The sequence below is a fragment of the Chiloscyllium plagiosum genome, chromosome 3 (assembly GCF_004010195.1).
Source record: "Chiloscyllium plagiosum isolate BGI_BamShark_2017 chromosome 3, ASM401019v2, whole genome shotgun sequence".
NCBI classification, from domain to species: Eukaryota; Metazoa; Chordata; class Chondrichthyes; order Orectolobiformes; family Hemiscylliidae; genus Chiloscyllium; species Chiloscyllium plagiosum.
Genome location: NC_057712.1, coordinates 93,825,542 through 93,848,134, shown reverse-complemented (window position 1 = coordinate 93,848,134; position 22,593 = coordinate 93,825,542). Strand labels below are relative to the sequence as shown.

Here is a 22,593-nt window from a genome sequence, read left to right as displayed (position 1 = left end):
ACATATCACTGCAAAGGCCATTTTTGCTCCTTCACAATCTACAGACCCAGAAAATTACACCTTCTTATTCCTCTACAAACACTGCCCCAGGTTAAATTAATAGCTATGGCTTGTATTTTAAGTTTAATCAAGAGACTTCTCTCCAAAAACATATAATCAAGAAATAACCCACTGTACTCACTACTGCAGCCTTTCTCTTGGACAGACTTAAAACAACAATTAACTTATCTGATTCTGTGCTGTGAACTTCACCCAACAGTTCCTCCAAGATTAGTTGTGAATTTCACTGTTTGTTAATTTTCCCAGATGCACTCCGATGTCCAGCGATACACAAATTCAAACAGCAAAGGCGGTAACAGTGCAGGTTCTCTCTCTCTCCTGCACTGTCCCACCATGTGCTTCCTTTGTCTGCCCTTCTCCCTTTTAAACTGCTGTTGTTTTGACTTCTTTTTTCCAAAGTTCCAAAACAATGCATATAAAACAGTAATTGCTGCTCCTGGAATTCGAGGAAATCACCTCCAACACCTAAAATACCTCAAAAAAAGGAGCAGCTCTTACAGCCAGAAATTTTTCCCGTCCTCCATCTTGGATTACCCAGAATCCTCATTCTGCACGAAGAGCTTCAAACATAGTGAACCTCACAAATTCTGCTGACTTAGTTATTCCACTTATACAGTGAGAACTGGTCCATTTGGAATGGAAATGTCAATTCCCATCTATTCTGATTGAATTAATCCTAAATCATAGTAAAGGTACTGCAATAGACATCAGCACCCTGGATGAGGGTGGGAAAAACTGGTCAGGATTCCTTTTCCTGATTACAAACTTTGATTGGTTCATTAGATGAGGATTAATCTGAGCTGTGACATCACAATTGAATAATGGACTCTTGGATATGGAACCAGGAGGATGTGTTCCCTGTAACATATGCAGTCACAACCCAAAGGTTCCTGCACAGACCTTGAACAAGTTGCCCCCTTATATTGTGTGTCCTGTTTTCCAAAGATTGTGTGTGGCTACACTTTAAAAAACATTAGAGGAATACAGCAATGGAGTAACCAATGCCTTTGAAACCTTACTCTAAAAACTCAAGTGCATGGAACATTCATTTTAAACCATAACCTTCATGAATTTAATTTCTCGAAGGATATTTGTCGGCATTCCATAGAAAGTATAGGAGAAGCTGAGAAGACCCCCTGGAGGTGGGGAGAAGAATGCTTTTTGAGTTCTCCTAAATTCTGTGGTGCTTAATCAGAACATCAACTATCAGATCATGGTTAGAAAGAAAATTCCAAGCATATTTTTAACATAGAAAATATATTCCTGCACATTTGAAAGATGATTTGGAAAATCATATACCTTTCTCTTTCTTCACCTGTCTCATCCAAAACCCAAGCAAAGGCAAAGGACGCTTTTCCTGCTTTTTTTGATTCTTGTTCATATTTGTGCATTATACGTTTGTTTACCTTTCCCAGAAGGTAAAGTAGATGACCCATTAAAGTACTTTTGCCAGCGTCAACATGGCCTAAGAAAATAGAAAAGTTATGCTTATATTAATAAACCACATTCTGCTTATTTAATAGATAAAAGTTTTGTACTTGTGTAAAGAATCCATGCTACCCATGTTTTGTTAAGTAAAGATAAATTAGGGACCAAGTGTAAAATTTAGAAACTGAGACATGCAGTGGATAGACATCCATCACCTACCACAATGATTTTTTTCTCTAATCTAGCATATTTCCTGTCATATATTCATCAAAGCTTCAGCTAAAAGCTGTTAATGCACCATAAATGAAGGTCCAAACTGCTTTCTTCCTTGCGTGTATGGCTTAAACTATATAGCAAATGTATTTGCCAATATTTCTCAAAATTCAGGAGGAGATGGAGACGGCTAATTTGAATTCCTGATTTTTGAGGGAGACCATCTTCAGTCCATTTTTCTCAGTGAAATTCAGTCTCTCAAAAAAGTGGGGAATAAGGGAAATGTGGCCTACCCTATTGTGGATATCATACAGAAAATTATACAATATAAATCATTTCAATATTAATTTAGACGACTTAAAATCAGATCACTCTTGAAACTTCTTTTAAATTAATAAATACAAATCTGTGTACCAATAACAAGAGATTAAACCAGCGAACATTACTCAATTACTAGAAACACTACTATACAAACATTGTGATGTGTTGTATTCTGGGAATTTTTTAAAAATATAATGTAACATGTGAAAGGAAGAGAATACAAAAATAGTACCTGAAACCATAAGTTTCATTTGAATCAGAGTTTCCATTACTAGCAAAAGCAAACTACTAATTAGGTTATCAGCAGATGCAACTTTATGCAGATACATGTCTGCTAAAGCACTTTCCAAAACTTTGTATACATCGAGCATTTCAACTATGGAAAACAGATTTAATTTTTTTCTGCTTTTCAATGCTACTTACTACAAAATAATCTAACAAGCTTTTCACATAAATATTTCTACTAATATTAGAACAGCAATGAATGAATCAAAAAACAGGTTGATTTAGAATCCATACCCTCTGGGGACATTCTGACTAAAATCTGCAGAGTATGGGAAATACCAATTTCACAGACAATGTAACAATCTGTGACTGCCATTAGCAGCTTCCACTTGTCGATATTGTTTAATGGCAGTTGGGCAGTTACTTCCTGATACCAGTATTTCAAATCTATCTATTTGGCAACATGATAACTTGAATAGCTGACATCTACTGTATGTGATAGCATTATTTTAAAATATATAAACAGCATTATCTTGAGATAACAGATTTGCATTAACTACTAATTATTCAAAATAGGGCATGCCATCCACCTCCTGAATTCCTGCCATTATTCCAGGCCATTACCCAATTTTTATTAGCATGGGCTAAGCATTCAGGTAGAAAGACCACATTCTGCAATTCAAATCTGGCCTGCTCCATTGCAAGGATAGGCAAGTTCTATGGAGTTGGGCCAGTTTCCCCGTGACCCAGTATCATGAACCATCCAAAAGTAAATTCAACAAGTCTTGTACCTCTGCCACCCATGCCAATTCAATGCCAATTCTTGCCCCTTCCTTCACCAATTAAATGTTTACACTATGCATGTAACCAATGAGCCTTATGATAACAATGCCAAGAGTGGAAGTGATGATGACAAACACTCATTCATGAATTTTATTTTGACAAGAAATTACTGTCCTCATAATCCTTTTAAGAACCTCTTTTACTAATATTTTAATAGTATGATGGTCATTTTTACAAGGTTTTGAGCAACAGTTTTTTCCTAGAGTACTGTGCACAAGTAAATAAAGAGTGTCTTGGTGATGAGATACCAACCGCTGTGCAGTTAATTCTGAAAACAGAACACACCTGAAGGATATTCACTTGGAGTTGAGGTAAGCACTTCTGGCATCATACTTTTATTTGGGAAGCTTGACCCATTTGATCTTGCTATGAAAGATTAAGCCCAGTGTGGACCTGCAGTATTTTCGGTTATAAGTGGCTTAACTTTCCCAGAGGCACCAGATACTAAAACCTTCTAAGAGTTAATGGAGTTCATTAAAGAATATTATGACCCAAACCACCTCTAATTCTGTGAGGCTATCGGTTTTATTCAGCTGTTAAAGAACCGGGGAAATTCGTATTGGGATTTTTGATGAGGTTAAAATGACTGGCAGAGGTATGTGGCTTTGGTTTAATCCTTAATGAGATGCTGAAAAACCTTTTGGTATGTGGGATTAATGATACGCAGAAGTGCCTTCTAGCTGAAGCCCACCTGGACTTCAAATCGGCACTGTTGCCAGGTTGGAGGGTTTGAGCTATAGAGAGAGGCTAAATAGGCTGGGGTTATATTCTGTGGATCATTGGAGGCTGAGGGGTGACCTTATTGAGGTTTATAAAATCATGAGGGGCATGGATAGGCTAAATATTTAATGTCTCTTACCTGGGGTGAGGGAGTCCACAACTAGAAGGGATAGGTCTCGGGAGAGAGGGGAAGATTTTAAAGGGACCTAACAGACAACCTTTTCATGTAGAGAGCTGTGAGAGGAAGTGGTGGAGACTGGTACAATTACAACATTTGAAAGATATCTGGATGGGTATATGAGTAGTAAGGGTTTATACGGATATGGACCAAGTACTGGCAAATGGAACTAGATTAATTTAGGATATCTGCTCGGCATTAACAATTTGGACTTAAGTGTCTATTTCCATGCTATACATCTCTGTATAGCTGGCTCTGTCATTAGAAAATGCTGCAAATGGAGCACGGGAGATACTGGATATCCCTCATCTGTCTGACTGAGCCTGGGGAACACTGTTTGAGAGTAGACAATCGCAGAGCCTCATGCAAGGCATATCCTGAGCAGGGGGACTCTAGACCAACCCACAGCAGAACCCCACAACAAAGCCTCGACCAAGTGGATAAGAAGTTCTTCAGGATCTGGGCTGGCAAGCCATTGTAGTTACTGCTGTTATGCAGACTCAAGGCAGCAAAGGAGTCCTACAAGGCCTGACTTGTAGGCCAGTACCCAGGAAAGTGCACACCCTGGAAAGTTCCCCTACATGTATGTTAAAACCATTAAATTGAAACAGATTAAAATTAATGTTGGTTTAAACGGTCACTCAGCTCGCATGGAGGTTGATACCAGAGTAGCTATATCTGTGGTTGCAGAATTTGTCTTTATTAAGACTCGTTCAGGACTCCAACCCTTAAGTTTTCCCAAGACCACAGCCAGATTAAGAACATACACTGGGGAACCATTGCAGAGTAAGGGTACAACTTTGGTTCTGGAATCCTATCAGAAGCAATTGCCACAGTTACTGTTGATGGTAATAAAAGGCTCAGGCCCAAGCCTATAGTGGGGGGGGGGGCAATTAGAAAATGGCTTCCTCAGTGAAATTCTAGTGATATACGCAGGGGTATTTCAAGTAGTGCTTGGGACTATCAAAGGGGCCAGAACCACTTTACATGTTGGCCAGGAAGCTTGGTGCCATTTATTTAGTGGGAAAAAATAAAGACAGAGATCAGGAGGCTGGAGAATGAAGGAATCACCAGACTAGTGCAGTTTACAGAATGGGCAGCACCGGTCATAGCGATTGTGAAGCCTGATGGCTCGGTTCACCTTTGTGGGGATTTTAAGCAAATAGCAAACCACTTCTCACACCTGGATAAATACCCGATCCTTCACAGAGGACTTGTATCCAAAATTGGTAAGGGGTCTGTCTTTTACAAAGCTAGACATGAGCCACGCCTACCCACAATTGCGATCAGATGAGGAGTTCCAGAATTACACTACAATTAATACCCATAAGACATTATATCAAATATATGAGACTGTCATTCGGGGTATCATCAGCCTTCACCCTTTTCCAGTGCACCATGGAGAACATTTTATAAGGGTTACCCCAGGTTTCCATTTATCTGGATGATGTACTAGTAACAGGGAAGATCAATAAAGAACACTTAGATATAGTGCTTAAACATTTCTTCCAGGCCAATGTACACCCTTGAAGGGAAACGTGTGTTCCAGGCACTCCAAGTGAACTACTTGAGTTACAGAGTTAACAAAGCCAGGTTACACTCATTTGAAGGTAAAGTGAGGGTGATTAAATGAGTCCCAGCTCCCACATCCGTACTGGAGCTTAGGTCTTTTCTCTGGTAAATGAATTACGGAAAATTCACATGTAACCTGGCCTCCACCTTAGCACCCTTACAACTGCTACTGAAAAAGTGTCAGCTTTAAAAATGGTCGTGTAGCCAAGAAGTAGTCTTTAGGGAAGTGAAAAAGCAGCTATTATCATCTAAGGTGTTGGCCTACTACAATCCGAAGTGAGAGGTAGTGCCAACATGTGATGCCTCCCCGTAGGGTAATGGAGTAGTGTTGGCTCACTGGTGACACAATGGAGAGGAACACCTAATAGAATATGCTTCCTTGACTTTGGCTGATGCCAAACACAAAATATTCCACCAGTACCTTTTACAGACGAGAATCGATCATACCAACAGATCACAAACCCCTGCTAGGGCTACTGAAGGAAGACAAGGTGCTCCTGTCCAAGGCTTCCGGCAGAATTCAGCATTGGGCCCTTATTCTCAGCACATACAAGTTAGAACACCATCGAGGAAGCCAAGTGGATAATGAGGATGCCTTCATCCGCCTTCCACTGGCAGATACTCCACCAATAGTGGCTGACCAATATAACCAGGAGATGGATTTGAGGTTTGCTCTCATTTCCTTGTTAACTGATTGAACAGTGGGGTTTGGGGTTTGGCCTTGCTACTCCTTCCCCTGTAAATAGTGTATTTTTATGAATTGCTGCTTTTAGTTTATTGTCAACTGTTTGTATTTTGTGCGGTTTCATAAAATTTTTTTAAAAAAACAGGAGATTTAGAATTGCAGTTATTTCAGACCACAAGGAGCAGGTGATGCACAAATTTGTTCCTCTGAGATAGGTGAGAAGGGGTAAGATTAAGGAACCTTGGATGACAAGAACAGAGAAACTTCTCGTCAAAAGGAAAAAGGCAGCTTACGTAAGGTGGAGGAAGCAAGGATCGAGCACAGCTTCAGAGGATTACAGGCTTGCTAGAAAGGAGTTCAGAAATGGACTGAGGAGAGCCAGAAGGGGGCACAAAAAAGGCTTGGCAAGGAGGATTAGGGAGAACCCAAAGGCATTTTACTCATACGTGAGGAATAAGAGAATGATTAGGGAGAAGGTAGGGCCAATCAGGGATAGTGGAGGGAACTTGTGTGTGGAGCCTGAGCAGATAGGGGAAGCCCTAAATGAGTTTTTTGCTTCGGTTTTCACCAAGGAAAGGGAACTTGTTGTAAATGAAAACTTAGAGGAGCTGGGACACTTCTTGACCAGATCAAGATTGATGAAGTTGATGTGCTAGAAACTTTGGAAAACATTAAGATTGATAAGTCCCCACGGCCAGATTTATCCTAGGCTGCTCCAGGAAGCGAGAAAGGAGGTTGCTAAACGGCTGGCGAGGATATTTGCCTCCTCACTCTCCACAGGAGTCGTACCGGAGGATTGGAAGGAAGCAAATGTTGCTCTCGTTTCAAGAAGGGTAAAAGGGAAATCACTGGCAATTACAGACGAGACAGTCTTATGTCTGTGGTCAGCAAAGTTTTGGAAAGAACTCTGAGGGATAGGATTTATGACTATTTGGCAAAGCATAGTGTGATTAAAAGCAGTCAGCAGGGCTTTGAGAGGGGCAGGTCATGCCTCACAAATCATATTGAGTTCTTTGAGGTGGTGTCAAGACAGGTCAACGACGGTCGAGCAATGGATGTAGTGTATATGGACTACAGCAAGGCATGTGATAGGGTTCCCCATGGAAGGCTCATTCATAAAGTCAGGAAGTATGGGATACAGGGATACAGCCCAGATTTGGCTATCTGGGTTCAGAATTGGCTGGCTGACAGAAGGCAGAGAGTGGTTGTAGATGGAAAGTATTCTACCTGGAGGACAGTGTTGAGTGGGGTCCAGCAGGGCTCTGTTCTTGGGCCTCTGCTCTTTGTAATTTTTTATAAACGACTTGAATGAGGAGGTTGAGGGGTGGGTTAGTAAATTTGCAGATGACCAAGGTTGGAGGTGTCGTCAATAGTATAGAGGGCTACTGTAGGCTGCAGCGCGACATAGACTGGATGCACAGCTGGGCTGAGAAATGGCAGATGGAGTTCAACCTGGATAAATGCAAAGTGATGCATTTTGGAAGGTCAAACTCGAATGCTGAATATATAATTAAAGATCGGATTCTTGGCAGTGTGGAGGAAAAGAGGGATCTGGGTGTGCAAGTGCATAGATCCCTCAAAGTTGCCACCCAAATGGATAGGGTTGTGAAGAAAGCATATGGCGTTTTGACTTTCATTAACAGGGGGATCGAGTTTAAAAGCCGTGAGGTTTTGCTGCAGCTCTACAAGTCCCTGGTGAAACCACACTTGGAATATTGTGTCCAGTTCTGGTCACCCTACTATAGGAAAGATACAGAGGCTTCGGAGAGGGTGCAAAGAAGGTTTACCAGGATGCTGCCTGGACTGGAGGGCTTGCCTTATGAAGAAAGGTTGAAAAAGCTTGGACTTTTCTCTCTGGAGAGAAGGAGGAAGAGAGGAGACCTGATCGAGGTGTACAAAATAATGAGTGAAATAGGTAGAGTCAATAACCAGAGACATTTCCCCAGGGCAGGATTGACTGGTACAAGAAATCATAGTCTGAAGATATTAGGAGGAAGGTATAAAGGTGACGTCAGAAGTAGGTTCTTTATGCAGAGAGTTGTGAATACATGGAATGCGTTACCAGCTGTGGTGGTGGAGGCATTTAAGTGACTGCTGGACAGTGAGTTGAGGGGTGCATGGGTTAAGTTACTATATTTTACATTAGGATTAAATCTCAGCACAACATCGTGGACCAAAGGGCCTGTTCTGTGCTGTACTTTTCTATGTTCCAAGTAAACCTCTTATCCTAATGTGGAAACCCCACATGTAACCGACAGTTCCAGAGGGTAGAAGAACTCAATCTATGCGAAAGATGTGGAGCTGTCACACAGATTCTGTGGGACATACCAATCCCCATGTTAATCTAATAGAGATAGTCAATATTGTATTTGTTTATTTGTAAGAATCTGAGAAGGGAGCATGATGTAATTGTTTTATAAGATGCTTACAGTTTTTTTGCTAATCTTTCATTTTAATAAATCTGTGCATCAGTCATAGCCGAAGGCACACTTGAATAGCATTTCTGATTCAAATTCAACTTCTACCTAAGCATTTAAGATTAAAGTTTTAGTCAAAATTAGGTGGGCCAACATTTGCACGAGTTACATTTTGGAGATATTGAAATCCATTCTCTCCCATCACTTCCCTCATGCAGAGTTGCCAAAAGTAATGGAAAACAAGCCAGAATTGTGAGGGCCGACACCAAGAGTTCAACAACCACCTACAATAGTGTGAATCATAGAATCCCTACAGTGTGGACACAGCCCATTCGGTCCATCAAGTCCACACCAACTCTCCAAAAAGTATCCCACCCAGACCCACCACGCCCCCCCTACCGTATCCCTGTAACCCTACATTTTTCATGGCTAATCCAAATGGCCTGCACATCCTGGACACTATGGGGGATTTAATATGGTCAATCCACCTAACCTGTACATGTTTAAACTGCAGGAGGAAATCAGAGCACCCGGAGGAAACCCATGCAGACAGAGAAAGAATGTGCAAACTCAGAGTGGAATCAAACGCGGGTCCCTGGTGCTGTGAGGTAACAACGCTAACCACTGAGCCACCATGCTGGTGAGAGGTTGACTTCACAGCAAAAGAGTGCTAAGTACAAACTGTTTGGACTTTTTTTCAGCTAAAAGCTGGAGGTCGTATACACAAGGGAGATGAAAAGTGATTTTTTTTGCCAAACGTCAGAGGTTAGGTCTTACTCTAAACCAATCACAAACAGTGTCCAATTCTTCTTTTTGAGGTGAACAAAAACACACAAGGGTTTCTGATCACCCCACTATGCTATACACAATGACAGCGTCTTTCTTTAGAACATTACATTAGAAATGATGTACAAAGATACATTCTGGTTTGCAGAGAGTGGAGGTTCACCTGTCACTTTGTTCTAAACACAAAGGGAACATGTGAGTAAAATCCAAAATGCTTGATATATGTGAGCTAAAATAAAAAATAGAAAATAAACTTTGATGAAATAAACATACATGTTTAGTGTAAACTATACCAAAAAAAACTGTGGGTATTTGTAACAACAATAACCTGTATGGATCTGTAATTTTACTATCACAGATAAACATTCCTGGGCTTCATATTAATATTTTATAGTTCAATCATTCCCTGGTCTTGATCCTCCCTATCACTGCAAACTCTTTCAGCTCTACAATGCTCCAGGATCTATGCACGCTTCAATTTGCACAACCTCAATTTTAATCAAAAACAGAAATTGCTCAAAAGCTCATCAGGTCTGGCAGCATCTGTGGAGAAAAATCAGAGTTAACGTTTCGGGTCTAGTGACAATACGTTTGGCTTCTTAAATCTTAAGTTTTGGAATTCCATCCCTGCAACTCTCTGGCATTCCTACTTTAATATACTTTTTAAAAAATTTAACTCTAACTAATCTGGTCCAGGAGTTCCTGACAAGGATTGGTGACTTTTTTTAAAAAAAATAAAAGTCTTAGGAAGTGTCTTAGATTGTTCTTAGCAATCAGTATTATTAAAACAAACAATATCATGGTGCAACTGAAAGATTTTTCTTATTAATTTAGCTGGTGTCACAAGACAAAGGGTCAACAAAGAACTGACCATCTTCTATTATTGACATTGGGACATTTTTTAGGAACACACACAGAATTGTATAAATATGATGCGCCCCTCCTACTGTATTAAGCAAATTTGTCCTTTTCCTGGAAGTCTGTCAGAATTTCAGTGCCTTAAATGGAATATAAGCACATTTCTATCTATTGCACATCAACCTGGAAAACCACTGTGACCACCTTCAGGACAACTGGAATGATAGCTCTAATAAGACAATGATAACTGTATATATTTGAACTGCATTAGCAATTATCCCTTACCTATCACAACAAGGTTGAGCAGCTGCTTCCCTGCTTGCCTCTTTTCAAGCTCAGCTTTCACATCAATCTGCTGTCTTGCTTTGACAGAGCCCTTACTTGGAGTCTGAATCACTGTTGCTTCTTCAAATGAAGGGGCAACATAAGCTGCAGAATTTGACTTGGATGAAGCCTCCAGCACCGGAAGTGAAGAAACCTCTTCAGAGATTACACCTTTTCGCAAGTGATCGTTCTCATCAGCATTTGCACTATAGCCAACAGAGTAAATACATTTAGTACAGCATGCTTTCAAATAAATGTGTAATATAAGAACATTTTTGCTAGTCTGTATGGAAGAAACAGAAACATAAATATCCTATGTTTGTGAACACAATTTTCATTCATGAAGGCATAATTTGAAAACAACAAAACTGACAAAACACCCAAGTGAATTATTGATATTTAAAGAGAAATATAGCACTGTTTTTATTAATGTTCATTTCGGACCTTGCCCACAGGACATTTGGGATGCGTATAGATGAGCTGCCCACAATTACCCATCCATTATTAAGTTAGTTGATTTTGCATGCTGGGAATAGGAATTAGCGAGAGGATGGGAATTGGCCTGGGCATTTTCCAGAAATACTCAAAATAGACAAAACTCTGATTCTTCACCAAATCCCTTCTTTCATTGTTTGCTCACATATATAAATTTCTACTGCATGGGAAACCTTATATGACCATTGTCAACAGAGACATGCATAAGGAGAAAAACGCAGAGAAAAACACTGACATGCCATTCCTTCAGCATAAATACAAATGTACTCCCAGGCTAGATTTAAGAAAACACAAAATAGAGCATAGGTTCTGTTACTTGATTTGTATCCAGAGTTCTAAATAAATATTCAGAGACATGATGAAAGCTGAGGAATTTAAACTCAGCTAATTAAATTAAATTTGGAACAATAATAACTTCAAACATTATGGTCATGGAACTTCTAGATTGTCTTTAAATAAACCTTGCTCATTCACTAAAGTCCTCAATCTGCAATCCTTTCCTGGTCTGGCCTATATGTGAGCACAGATTTACAGGTATATGGCTTGCCTTTACATTTCCTTTTAAATGTTCAGCAATCCAATCAATTGTAATCAAGACAACAGACCTCTGCATTAGTCTCAATTAAGGAAAAGCAATGTATGTTGGCCTTGTCAGTGATAATATTGAATAATACAAAGTATGTGGCAACTCAGTTGGTAGCCCTCACCATCCAAATCTGAAGGTTTAGGTATTTTTTCCATTCATTTATAATGATTCTGGCTTGGCCAGCATTTATTACCTAACCTTAATTGTCCTGGAGAAGGTGTTTATGAGCTGCCTTTCTGAACTGTTGCAGTCCATTTGGACAACCATAATATTGCTAAGGGTGTAGGGTTCCAGGATTTTAACCCAGAGACAGTGAAGGGACAGTGACATATTCCCACATCAGGATGGTGAGCGTCTTGGAGAGGTACTTACAAGTGTTGGCATTCCCATGTATCTGCTGCCCCTGCCCTTCTAGTTAGTAATACTTGTTGGTTAAGAAGGTTCTATCAAAGGAACCTTGAAAATTTGTATCTTAACTGATTTGTACCTTGTAGATGCTGGACAGGCTTTGGAGATGAGTCAGGAGGTGAGTTACTCCCTGCAAGATCCCTTTAATCTCTGACTTACTCTTGGAGACACAATATTTATATGATTAGTCCGGTTCAGTTTCTTAGTCTGTTGATAGCGGAGGATTTAGAAATGGTGATGCCATTGAATGTGAAGATGCAATGGTCAGATTCTCTCTTGCTGGATACAATCATTGCCTGGCAGTTGTGTGATGTGAATGTTGCTTGTCAGCCTAAACCTGGATATTGTCCAGGTCTTGCTGCTTTTGGACACAGATTTCAGTATCTGAGGAGTTGTGAGTGGTGTGCTGAACATTATGCAATCACCAACAAATCTCTCCACATCTGACCCTTTATGATGGCGCAAAGGACATTTGTGAAGCAACTGAAGATAGATGAGTCTAGGACGCTAGCTTGAGAAAATCCTATAGAGATGTCCTGGACCTGAGGTGACTGACCTTCAAAAACTACACCAACTTTCTTTTGTGCTGGGTTTGATGCCAACCAGTAGAGAATTTTCCTAATTCTATTGATTTCAGTTTCATTAGGATGCCTTGATGCCACATTAAGTCAAATTGGCCTTCATCTCAAGGGCCACCACTTCACTCCTGGAGCACAGCTCTTTGTCCATGTTTGAATCAATGCTGTAATTAACCCAAATTGACATCCATGAGCAGATTATTGCGAAGTAAGTGCTGCTTAACAGCACTGTTGATGATCCCTTTAATCACATTACTGATTATTTAAAGAAAATTAATGGGTAATGATTGGCCAGGCTGGAATTGTCCTGTTGTTTTGTGTACAGAATTTACCTAGAAAATGTTCCACGTTGTCAGGTAAATGTCCGTTTGAAGCTTGGCTAGGAGCACGGCAAGTTCTGGAGCATGTCTTCAATATGATTGCTGTTGTGTTGTCAGGGCCCATATCCTGTGCCTTCAGCCAATTTTCTTAATATCTTATGGCTGAAGACTAGCATTTTTATGGTACTGGGGACCTCTGGAGGAGACTGAGATGGATCATTCGCTCAGCACTTTTGGCTGAGGACTGTTGCAGATTCTTCAATTTGTTTTGCACTGATGTGCTATTTAAGCCCCACTTTAAGATTTGAGCTTAAAAGTCAAGATTGGTACTCCATGCAGTGCTAAATCAGTGCTGCGCTGTCAGAGATGCTACCTTTTAGACGAGATGTTAAAACTTTGCCTTTCTAAGGAGCACATAAAAGATCCCGTGGTGCTATTTCATGCAAGAACAAGGGAGTTTTTCCACAACGTGCTGGCCAATATTTATCTTTCAATCTACAGCACAAAGGCAGATGATCTGGTTATGAAAACATTGCTGTTTGTTAGAGCTTTCTGTATGCAAATTGACTGCCATGTTTCCAACATTACAACAGTGAGCAATTCAAAAGTATTTGATTGACTGGAAATCACTTTCAGATGTCTGTGGATTGAGGTAGAATTGACAATAATGACAAAGTTTTCCAACATTCTAGTGCTGTTGGATATGTTCTTTTTCAATCGTGATGATAAACCCAGGCCCTGCTTCTAGGTGACATGAAAGATCCTATGGCACTACTTTGAAGAGGAACAGGGAATTCTCCCCGATGTCCAAGACATTATTTATCCTCAGCCAACAGATCAAAATATATAACCCAGTTATCATTTGAACTGCTTTTGCAGTGCATAAGTTAGCTGTCATGCTTCCACCAATAAACAATGACAATGCTTCAAAAGTACCTAATTAGCTGCAAAGTGCACTGGGATATTACAATCATGAAAGGTGTTAATATAACTGTTGGTGTTTTTTTCTGAGATAACAGGACCTTACACAGACAACTAGTGCATCACTGGCCTTCCACTTCATAAAAGAATGTCTTTATTTGTTCTGAAAACATGAGCTTACATATACACACACACACACAAAAACACAGTTATGCTAAAAATCATTGTATTGAGATAAATTATATCTATATGCTTCCTACAATTACACATCACCTATAAACGCTGATCAATCTATGCACCAACATGAATACAAATGTTGTACCAAGCTGAAAATTTTTAATACAAAAAATTAGGTCATTATAGAACCAAATCCATTTCAAGTAGGAAGATTGTAATGGTAACAGTTTCTCAATATTACTCACAATTCTGAAGCTTTACATTGTGCTTCAATTGCACTTAAGGGATTAGTAAGAATGGTACCTTTTTTGGCCATGCAACCAACACTTATAGTATCAGTTACCAAACCCAAAAAAAATCCCTGAAATAGTTTTTGCGGACATGAGAGAACATTGAGAATCGTATCATCTTTGAGCTACAAAAAAACTTCATTAACCAAACAAAACTTAGTGCAATTAATGAACTTAATTTATTTCCTATTTTTCTCATTGCCCTTCAAATGAGTTATCCTCTAACTTTTGTAAGTTTTGTGACATTTTACTGTCCTCAGACTGCTTTTCTCTTTTTTTTATAAGAAAAGGTCAGACAGCAGTCTGAACATTTTCATTTGTTCGTCCGTTTCCACAAATACACACCTTCCCACACCATTTTAGCAAAAACAAAAGTGAAATATGAACTCTTATAGCAAGGCAGTTCAGCTTTAAAAACACTCTCTGAAACACAATTAAGATAAGTAATGCTTATCTCTGAAAACTATCTTCACTGTGTTGTACTTCGCACGATACATTCTGACAAAAACATTTAATATTAAAAACATTTGACTACTCAGGCACGTAGTGCAATAAAACATTTAACCAATACAAGAGAAATTAAAGAGAACTACCTTGGTATATTAAAGCCTGTTATTTGTTTTCCAGATACTGTCATTTTTGCTACTTTTGGCACGATATCAGCGTCAACTCTTGCAGCTTGCTCCCTTGCTTTGCCTAAGGAACAATTGGAATAAGATCAGAAACAGATACAATATCAACAGTAAAATTGAACGCTTATAACTATCCTTTTTAATTCAATGCAAAACAGTTTAGGTGCAGTGATACAAAAGATGGTCAAATACCTGTAGAATCAGCTCAGACCTCTAAATGCACCAAAGCTAACCAATATGGCATTCCTTGGAAATGTTGTCTCATGCTACTTGGCCTCGGTAGTGTGCATGGTATAAAGATGGATTTAACAATTTTCAGCTAATCCACGTACAAGAATATTCTAATTCTACCACATATCACATAGTACCATATTAATATTTGCAAGTGTTCTCATAAGAAAGATTTCACCTGTCACTGAACAGACGTCTGCATGTGTGCAGAACATTTTTTTTTCAGTGGGGAGAGCTGAAGCCATGTAGTTCCCATAAGGACACAAGCATAAAATACAATCAAACTGCAAAAAGTGGCCATACTTAGCTTTTGGATATCCCCCCCCCCCCCCAAAAAAAGATCAATTAGTTGTGACAGAGAAGCCTGAATTTCTAAACCATTTCCTTGCATAATTTGTATCCCTACACATGGAAGATTATTGACCAAAAATACTTTTGTTTCTTTTGCCACAGATGCTGCATAGCTTGCTGAGTAATTCCATCATTTTCTGTACTTATTTCTGGTTTCCAGCATTCACAATTTTCACTTTTGCATTGCTGTCTAGCTGGCCTTTGGGCCAGCATAGATTTATACACAAATACTGAAAGTAACTAAATGTTGTGTTCCTCTTTTAGGGAGGAGTTCAGTCCACCCAACTTACAAATGAGTTCTTCATTTTAACTTGAACCTGATGGTCAAATCATTTTCTGCATGTACCAGAATACTGCTCTTATTGGAAACAACTTGTTTTCTTTGATTAGAAGTTTTAAAACAATACCAAAACAGCTCACTAAAATAAACCATCTTAAAAGGAATAGTTTAGTGTAAAAGACCTTCAAGGTAGAGAACCAATCTCGTAGCTCTGCTACAGATTTAGCTTTTGACATCTATATTAACCTAATTCAACAGCACTGATCCTTTTTATTTTTGTGGAAAACATTAATACAGTTTCACTTTTGCACACCCGGTCCAGGAGTAAGAAGTCTGTTTATACCTAAAACACCAGATTGAACTTTACTTCCTACACTTAAATCAGGAAACTATCTCAGACTGCTGTTTGAATCAGATCTCAATACTGATTAGAATTATAGAACCATTGCAGTGTGGAAAGTGACCATTTGGCCCATCAAATCTGCAATAATCCTCCAAAGAGCATTCCACCCAGATCCAGCCTCTCTACCCTATCCCATAACCCCACATTTACTATGGCTAATCCACCTAGCCTGCACATTAAGGGGCAATTCAGCCTGGCCAATCCACCTAATCTGCACAGGTTTGAACTGTGGAAGGAAACTGCAGCACCCGGAGAAAGCCCAAGCAGACACGGGGAGAACATGCAAACTCCACAATGACAATCAACCAAGGCTGGACTTGAACCTGGGTCCCTGACACTGTGAGGCAGCAGTGCTAACCACTGAGCCACCATGCTGTTTATTCTAATACTTTCAAGGAAGGCAACCAACTTTTCATTCTTTAACTTGAGCTCAACCAAAGCCTTGCTTTCCCTATCATAATTCAAACCAAACCCTGCTCACCTGTTACTACTGGGCTCACTGGCTCCGAATCTGATAATGCCTCAATTTTTCTAAGTCTTAATCCTAGTGTTCAAATTCTTTCTCGACGACCCCAAACATTTCACCTTCTCTGTAACCATCTTTGCAGCCTCCTTCAGCCTTACAAATCTCCAAGCATTTGCTGATCCAGTAATTCTTATCTCATACGTATCTCTGATTTTCTTCACTCTATTACTGATGGCCATGCCTTTCGCTACAGAGGCACTAACCTTTGGAATTTCCACCCTCTACCAATATTTACTCTTTTAAGTCATTCCTTGAAGCCTAGCTCTTTAAACACACTGTTGATAACACATCCACTATCTCTTTATGTGGTTTGGTGTCAAATTTTGTCTGATTATGTCCCAGTCCTTACATTAAAGGCATATACAAGTTCAATTCACTGTTGTCTGAATGACTCAGTATCACACAACAAAAAAGCTAAATAATGTGTATGCTGGAAATCTGAAATTTAACAAAAAGGTGCCAAAGAAACTCAGCAGATCTGTGGAGAGAGAAACAGAGTTAATGTTTCAAATCTGTATGACTCTACTTTTTTTGTACTCAAAATGTTAATTTTGCTTCTCTCTCCACAAATGTTGCCAAACCTGTCAACCATCTTGAACACTTGCTGTTTTTATTATTATTGACTCCGTACCATGCTAGGCAACTCCTTTACCTTTCCAAGATGTGTTGTACATAGCCTTCCAAATACCAGGTTTATCAACAAAGTTGCAGCTTATAGGATACAAGGCAAAGCGGCTATGAAGTTAGCTGAATTAGAGAAAATTGAGAATAGTGGTCAACAGATGTTCTTTGGACCATAGTTTCACGGTAGGTTTGCCCACAAAAGGAGGCCATTCAGGCAATCATGTCTGTTCTGACTCTCTGAAGCAATTCACCTAGTGTCACTACCCTTCCTTTTCCCCATAGCCCAGCAAACATTTCCTTTCAGATAACTGCCCAATTCCTTTTGAAAGCCCCAATTTACCCTTCTGTACGATACTCTCAGGCATGCATTCCAAATCCTTATCACTCACTGTGAAAATGTTTTTTCCACATATCACCACTGCTTCTTTTGTCAACTACCTTAAATTTACAATCAAGGAAGGTATTTCCAAGGGATGGTTGGAGGGTCGTTATTTTTTTGATCTATATCAATGATTCAGACTTGTATGTGCAAGATACAACTTTAAAATTTGTAGATGACACAAAACTCAAGAGTATTGTGAACTGTGAGGATGGTCGTGACAAACTTCAAGAGGACAAACAAGCTCGTGGAACGAGTGGGCACATGTCAGATACAACTCAAAGCAGAGATGTGCGATGTGGTACATTGGTAGGAAGAACAAGGAGAGGCATCACAAAATAAGGGATGCGATTCTAAGGCTGCAGAAACAGGGTGACCAGATATGCACAAATCATTGAGTTGGTGGGTTGAAAAAAGTGGCTGAAAAGACTAGGGGATTCTGAACTTCATAATATAAACAAAGTACAAAAACAACAAAGTTAGAGACCTGTGTTAAATATTGCTTTGGCTTCAACTAAAGTATGGTATCCAATTTTGGCCACTGAACTTAAACATATGAAGGATTTAGAAAGGACACAGCAAGACTTCAGAGAATTGTCCCTTGGATGAGGAACTCAAGTTATATGAATAGATTGGAGAGGTTTTTGTTTGTTCTTAGTTTTCACAGAAGAGTTTAAAATCATGAGGTGTCTGAACAGAATGAATCAAGATAAACTGCCCCCATTGGTAAAAGGATCAAGAAACAGAGTACAGCTTTGAAATGCTTGGCAGAAGATATACTCATCATTTTCTTCCCCTTTTCTTCTTCCCCAGGCCAATAAATCCTTTTCCTAACAAAAAAAACTTTCTACCTTTAATGCAAATGATCAAAAGTGTTGTTCAATTTGACACAGGAAGAACTGAAGCCACCTTCCCCTAGTTACTGATTCCATTACTCTCCTTGTCAACTGAGATTAGAATAGCATATTCACAACTTTCCTACCTCACATATGCCATCACTAAGTCTACCTACTCCCATCTGCGAAACATCATCCCTGTCTCAGCTCATCTGCTGCTGAAATTCTCATTAATTACTTCATTACTTCCAGCCTTAACTATTCCAACTTATCAGTTACTTCCCACTTTCTCTGCTCTGTAAACTTGAAGCGAGCTAAAACCCTTCTGTCTGTTTCTTAACTCATATCAAGTCCCATTCCCCTATCGTCCCTGTGCTCATTGACAAAAACTAGATCTTGGTCATGCACTGCTTTGATCTTAAAATACTCATCCTTGTTTTCAAATCTTTCCATGGTCTTGTTCTTTCCTATCTCTGTCATCTCCTTCAGCTTCACTATCATCTGCAATATCTCTGCTCCTCTAGTACTGGTATCATGCACATCCCAGAATCTAATTGATCAACCATGCCTTCGGAGGCCTAGGCCCTCAACCCAGGAACATCTTCTTTACACCTCTCCACACTTTTCTCTAAGAATCTCCTTAAAACTTAACTCTTTGACAAAGCTGTTAATAATCTGCCCCAATATCTCCTTAAGTAGCTTGTCATTATACTCTATCTTATCATGGTCCAGTAAAGTGCTTTGGGATGTTTTATTCAATTGAAGTGGCTATATAAATTGTTGTGGTTCTGTTTGCCGAGCTGGGAATTTGTGTTACAGACGTTTCGTCTCCTGTCTAGGTGACATCCTCAGTGCTTGGGAGCCTCCTGTGAAGCGTTTCTGTGATTTATAATGCATTTATAATGGTTTGTCTCTGCCGCTTCCGGTTGTCAGTTCCAGCTGTCTGTTGCAGTGGTCGGTATATTGGGTCCAGGTCGATGTGCTTATTGATTGAATCTGTGGACAGCTGGAACTGACAACTGGAAGCGGCAGAGACAAACCATTATAAATGCTGGAGGAAACATCATAGAAGCGCTTCACAGGAGGCTCCCAAGCACTAAGGATGTCACCTAGACAGGGGACGAAACGTCTGCAACACAAATTCCCAGCTCGGCGAACAGAACCACAACCACGAGCACCCGAGCTACAAATCTTCTCACAAACTTTGGCTATATAAATATACATTGCTATTGTAATCAATGACTATAATACTTTGACAGGCCAGTCAGAACTGCAATTCAAATAAGGCACGATGGATGATGGCAGATTTTCCCTCTGACAGAAAAAACCCCATCTCACTTTCACATAATACTTCCCCATCTAGTAATCCAGCTGGGAGCAGAAATACATTTCTATTTTGGCACAAACTTTGCAACTCTCTGGTCAGCATTCTTCTAATATTAAATTTAGAAAAAGTTGAACTACTTGAACATATATATTTTCAATCCCTTTTATCTATTAAAGACCTATTACAATATTAAAACGTCTGAGCAGCATTCATACATTGATATTAAAAAATCAATTATTCCTGACTGGTTAAATAACATTAAATACTTCAAATATTAAAGTCTAAGTTGCTTATTCTCAGTAAACCTTCTTTCCTTGATATCCCAGACACATCAATATTAGCACATAGGAGTCACAGGGTGCATTGCCCACTTCATGTAAACTTACATGTCTTCTCAAATCTGCAAACATCTCGACAGGTCTCAATTACTGTGAAATACAGTACCTAAACCTCTCAGTCACATTGTGTAGCAGATATTGGACTGGTGCCCTGGCCCATAGGTGCCACTTGTTTTTATTTCATGAATAAAACTTAGTGTTAACTATTGACCATTTTGACGACGAGATATAGATATGACTAGATAGAATAATTGATTAATGAGGCCGCAAGGACATTATACAAAGTAAGTTTGACAATCTCAATCCAATGCTAAGTGACAATGGGACCATAGTACAAAAGATCTCCATACAGCAATGTCACTCAAGGAGACAACAGACGGTAAGTGGTAAAATACTATGTGCTGCAATGATGCCTCTCAGAGGCAGACACTTGAGTACCTTGCCACTCTATATCTGCAAGGCGCAGATCTATCCAGCTGACATCAGAATTCTGATTCTGACACTGGATGCCTAAAACTTGGAACTGTTCCATCTCCCATCAAAAGTAACTTTTATTTTGATAACTCAAAGCCCAGTCATTGTTAGTATGTACAAGTTAGGTGAAAAGGTTATCATTCATAACCATCAAATAAGCAGTCATCTGAGAACGTCTTCAGTTCTCCAGTGAATGTATACTCCATTTCTCTCATCTAAATGAAAGATCAACATCAAACTCTAATTAACCCATTTTTTGAAAAGCTGCATTTGTTCCTGGATTGCGTGCATCAATGGCAGGACTTCAGCATCTAGTTGACCTGAGGTGGTGTTGATGTTTATTTGCAGTCTTATGAAACATGTAGTTATAAAGAAAAGAGGCATAAAGATTAGTTACATTTTTATTTTTTTCACAATGAACAAAACAGAAATATTCTTCAGTGATAGTTTTTTTTAAGTTGCATTAGCATAACAATAGGACATGCTATTATTGGTCACAAAGGGAGGAGGTTGTGGCTGTTGGAGGTCAACCATCTGAACTCCACATCTTGGTAGGAGCTCCTCAGGATAGTATCCAAGGCCCAACCGTCTTCAGCTGCTTCCAAAATGACATTTCCACCATCATAAGGCCAGAAGTGGGGATGTTCATTGATGACCGCACAACGTTCAGCACCATTAGCGGCTTTTTACAAATGATAAGACAAAAGACATAGGAGTAGAAGTAGGCCATTCAGTCCATTGTGTCTACTCCACCATTCAATGAGATTCGATAATCCTCAACTCCACTTTCCTGCCTTTTCCCTACAATCTTTATCCCGTAATTGATTAAAAATCTCTTTCTTTCAGCCTCGAATATAATTAGTGATCCAACCTTAAAAATGCTTTGTGGTAAAGAATTCTACAAATTCACTAAACTGAGAAGAAATTCCTCCTTACTTCAGTCTTTAAATTGCAACCCCTTGTACTGAGGTTATGCCCTCTACTCCTTGATTATCCAACTAGGGAAGCAACCTTTCTACATCTACCCTTACGAGACTCTTAAGCATTTTGTATGTTTCAATAAGATCAGTTCTCGTTCTTCTATACTCTGCATAAGACAGTCCCTCCATACCTGGCATCAACCTAATGAACTTCCTCTGGGCTGACTCCAACGCAAGTATATTGTTTCTTGTTTAAGAGGCCCAAAACTGTTCACAGTACTCTAGGTCTGACTAGTTTCTGATATAGTTTTAGCAAAACCTCACTATCTTTATATTCTATTCCTTTTAAACAAGTGCCAACATTACATTTGCCTTCATATTACCAGCTGAACTTGGACGCTAGGTTTTCTGATTCTTGGACAAAGATTCTTAATTCTCTGGTCTGTAGTTTTCTGTAGTCTTTCTCCATTTAAATAATTTAGGTCCTCAATTAGTCATAGAGTCAAAGAGATGTACAGCATGGAAACAGACCCTTCGGTTCAACCCGTCCATGCCGACCAGATATCCCAATCCAATCTAGTCCCACCTGCCAGCACCCGGCCGATATCCCTCCAAACCCTTCCTATTCATATACCCATCCAAATATCTCTTAAATGTTGCAATTGTACCAGCCTTCACCACATCCTTTGGCAGCTCATTCCATACACGTACCACCCTCTGCGTGAAAAAGTTGCCCCTTAGGTTTCTTTTTTATCTTTCCCCTCTCACCCTAAACCTATGCCCTCTAGTTCTGGACCCCCCGACCCCAGGGAAAAGACTTTGTCTATTTATCCTATCCATGCCCCTCATAATTTTGTAAACCTCTAT

At 39.5% G+C, this 22,593-nt stretch overlaps 1 protein-coding gene across 2 annotated transcripts in view; it reads right to left on the bottom strand.

Annotated features, from left to right (window-relative positions):
- The window catches only part of hbs1l (HBS1-like translational GTPase), a 172,192-nt gene that overhangs the window by 34,407 nt on the left and 115,192 nt on the right, over positions 1 to 22,593 (bottom strand). For both annotated transcript variants that reach the window (XM_043686247.1, XM_043686253.1), the window contains exons 5-7: positions 14,999 to 15,101; positions 10,592 to 10,836; positions 1,360 to 1,525 (exon numbers count right to left, since the gene is read on the bottom strand). In XM_043686247.1, coding sequence (XP_043542182.1) covers positions 1,360 to 1,525; positions 10,592 to 10,836; positions 14,999 to 15,101 — 514 coding nt within the window. The remainder of the gene's footprint in view (positions 1 to 1,359; positions 1,526 to 10,591; positions 10,837 to 14,998; positions 15,102 to 22,593) is intronic.